Source organism: Anopheles darlingi, chromosome 2 (genome assembly GCF_943734745.1).
Source record: "Anopheles darlingi chromosome 2, idAnoDarlMG_H_01, whole genome shotgun sequence".
NCBI classification, from domain to species: domain Eukaryota; kingdom Metazoa; phylum Arthropoda; class Insecta; order Diptera; family Culicidae; genus Anopheles; species Anopheles darlingi.
Genome location: NC_064874.1, coordinates 35,594,403 through 35,596,902, shown reverse-complemented (window position 1 = coordinate 35,596,902; position 2,500 = coordinate 35,594,403). Strand labels below are relative to the sequence as shown.

The window sequence follows — 2,500 nt, the reverse complement described above, 5'->3', positions numbered from 1 at the left end:
AACAAACCGGACTGTTCTACCCAGAATGGAGTCCTTAATTTTGTAGTCTCTCTGCGTTTGAATATAGAGGGTAGTGTTTTGTGAGTTGGTGTGTCCATTGTGTTTGTGTGTTGCTTCTTCCCCCACCGATGTGGATCGATTTTCCCACGATCCCTCCCTCCCTCCCTCGGATATATATTATATTCTAGTCGTCCTTTTCTCCAAGTCGTGATTTTTCATGTTCCTTCGCGACCATGTGTGTCCAGTGATGGTGATGGTGATAAAATGATAAGCAGTGATTGTGCGCCCATTCTTCGCCCTTTCGCCCTTTCGGCCTCTTCCTAAGGTGTGAATATGAGTTATGCGATTGCTTTGCTTTTGTTTAAAAAAAAAAAGGGAAAATTAAGAAAAGAAGAGACAACTCTCGCGCTTCGGTTCCTCGCCGATCGTTTTCTTCAGGAGAGAACCGTTATCCTTTCGAACGACCCTTTGCTTCACTACTGGTCGTAGCGCCGTAGTCGTCATCGTCGTCATCGTCGTCATTAACGTCGTTATCGGAAACCATTCGATGGCCAGGGTACGTTCGCGTTACATCGAAGAAGCAGCAGTAGCAGCAGCAGCAAATCGATTTCTGCTGCTCCTCGCATCACATCTCGCGCGGGGTTTTATGAGTGAAGTTCGGTGTGGACTGTGTGTTGGTGGGAATGGTGCCAGCCGCGGCGAACAGCGCCTTAAAAGTGTCGCCCGGTGTACCCACTGTCGTACAGTTTGCACATCGAATCGGCTCGGTTACCGGTGAGCGTCGGCGTTGGCACAACGGACGAACCCATCGAGGCGTTCTCGAACTGGCGCTGCTTTCGGCGACGCTGCCACATGTACGTCCAGATGGCAATGACTGCCAGCTGGGCAAGCAGGAAGACGGCACCGGCCACGATAAGTCCTGGAAAGGGTGGAAAGAGTAGGCCTCGATTAGAACGATTGGCGATTCGAGATGAGGATGAGGAGGTGGCCATCAGCCATGGTACGCGATACTTACCCAATCCATTGACGCACAAGCCTTGTCCATCGTTGGCCACGAACACGGTTTCGCTACTGCTGACCTTCGGTTTGGCTCCCTGCTGCTTCTCGAACCCAAACTTGTCCGTAATCTGAATCGACTGCACCAGCAGCATATCGTCCTGCGGTGCCTGACGTGTCGTCTCTCGGCGATGGCGCCTCATAGCGGCATCCATGACGGCCGTTGCGTTGATCGATCGTCGCTTGCGTCCGTACGACACCATCGAGCGCAGTTCACCGACGAAATCGTCCTGATCGCACTGTACCGGTTCGCAGGTTGGCATACACGGTGTCACCAGCGCACGGAACTGTACCATCTCGGACGACGGGAACTTGAAGGCATCGAAGTGTGACAGCAGAATCTTCCCGGACGAGGCACTCTTGTAGATCGGTCCCATGATGAAGTGATCGGTCGGGCAACCGCGGGCATCGATCAGCGTGATCTCACTGCTATCCACACCATCCATAGCAACCAGTTCGCGCACAAAGATCTCGTACGGTGACTGCGGGTCCAGAATCTCGAAGCGCAGTGCCAACGCATCGCCTACTTCGGCCGTACGCATCATCTCGCTGCCGTCGCGCGTCGTAATCTTCATGACGACGTTCGGTGAATCGACGACCACCTCCTCCGAGAGTGCCGGCTCAATGTCACCGGTCACATCGAGGTCCACATCGTTCGAGACCGTCTTGTTGGTGAGATCGTACTGGCAGGTGACGGCCAATCCGAGATCCGATGACGTCACGATCGTGTCGTGGTGCTGGATGACGACATCGTTCAGATAGCGACCCAGTCCGTTCTGGCGCACGTTGCAGTCGATGTCCTGGTAGCCCATACGCAGCTCAAACTCCAGCGAGTTCTTTACGTCGACCGAGCACGAGTTCGGTGCACCCTTGGCGTAGACCTTACCGTCGAACAGCTTGCTGGTGCGAATCTTGGCAATCATATCGCCGGCGCGGCACTCGATCGACACGTTGTAGCACGAGGACAGCTCGTAGGTGGCGGCTTCCGGCACGTCCAGATAGGGATCCTGAATGTCCGACAGGGTGGCGCGGCTGTGATGCGACAGGCGGCACACCATGTCACCGGTATCTCCGTAGTCGTACGAGTGGCAGCGGTACGGCGAGCTCAGGCACAGCTCACGGCACTCGTCCACGCTCGCTACGTCCTGGTAGACCGAGTCGACCGTCTTCAAGATGCGCCCGGATAGGCGCTTGAACTCGCACAGCTTCGTCGGCTCTTCGGCGCAGTTGTTCTCCAGGTAGTCGGCACCCTCGTTCGTCTGGAATGCCGATGAACCGGCCAGCGTGATACGGTCCATATCCGACAGCTCACAGGTCATGGTGGATTGGTAGAAGTTGGCCGAGCTGTTGTTGAACCGAATGAAATGAAAAAGGGGAGACAAACATTAGAACTCATTCTTCTTCGTCGTCAAATGGCTGGCGGCTGTGCTGCGTTGGTTGCTAG

The 2,500-nt window shown here is 54.9% G+C and overlaps 2 protein-coding genes across 3 annotated transcripts in view; one reads left to right on the top strand and one right to left on the bottom strand.

The window, feature by feature from the left end:
* The window catches only part of LOC125950282 (autophagy-related protein 16-1), a 633,733-nt gene that overhangs the window by 380,192 nt on the left and 251,041 nt on the right, over window positions 1-2,500 (top strand). The window lies entirely within an intron of this gene.
* The window catches only part of LOC125950271 (uncharacterized), a 28,578-nt gene that overhangs the window by 357 nt on the left and 25,721 nt on the right, over window positions 1-2,500 (bottom strand). The window contains exons 4-5 of the mRNA XM_049678106.1: window positions 1,016-2,400; window positions 1-919 (exon numbers count right to left, since the gene is read on the bottom strand). The exon at window positions 1-919 is cut by the window's left edge and continues 357 nt beyond it. Of these exons, the coding sequence (XP_049534063.1) occupies window positions 711-919; window positions 1,016-2,400 (1,594 nt within the window). The 3' untranslated portion in view covers window positions 1-710. The remainder of the gene's footprint in view (window positions 920-1,015; window positions 2,401-2,500) is intronic.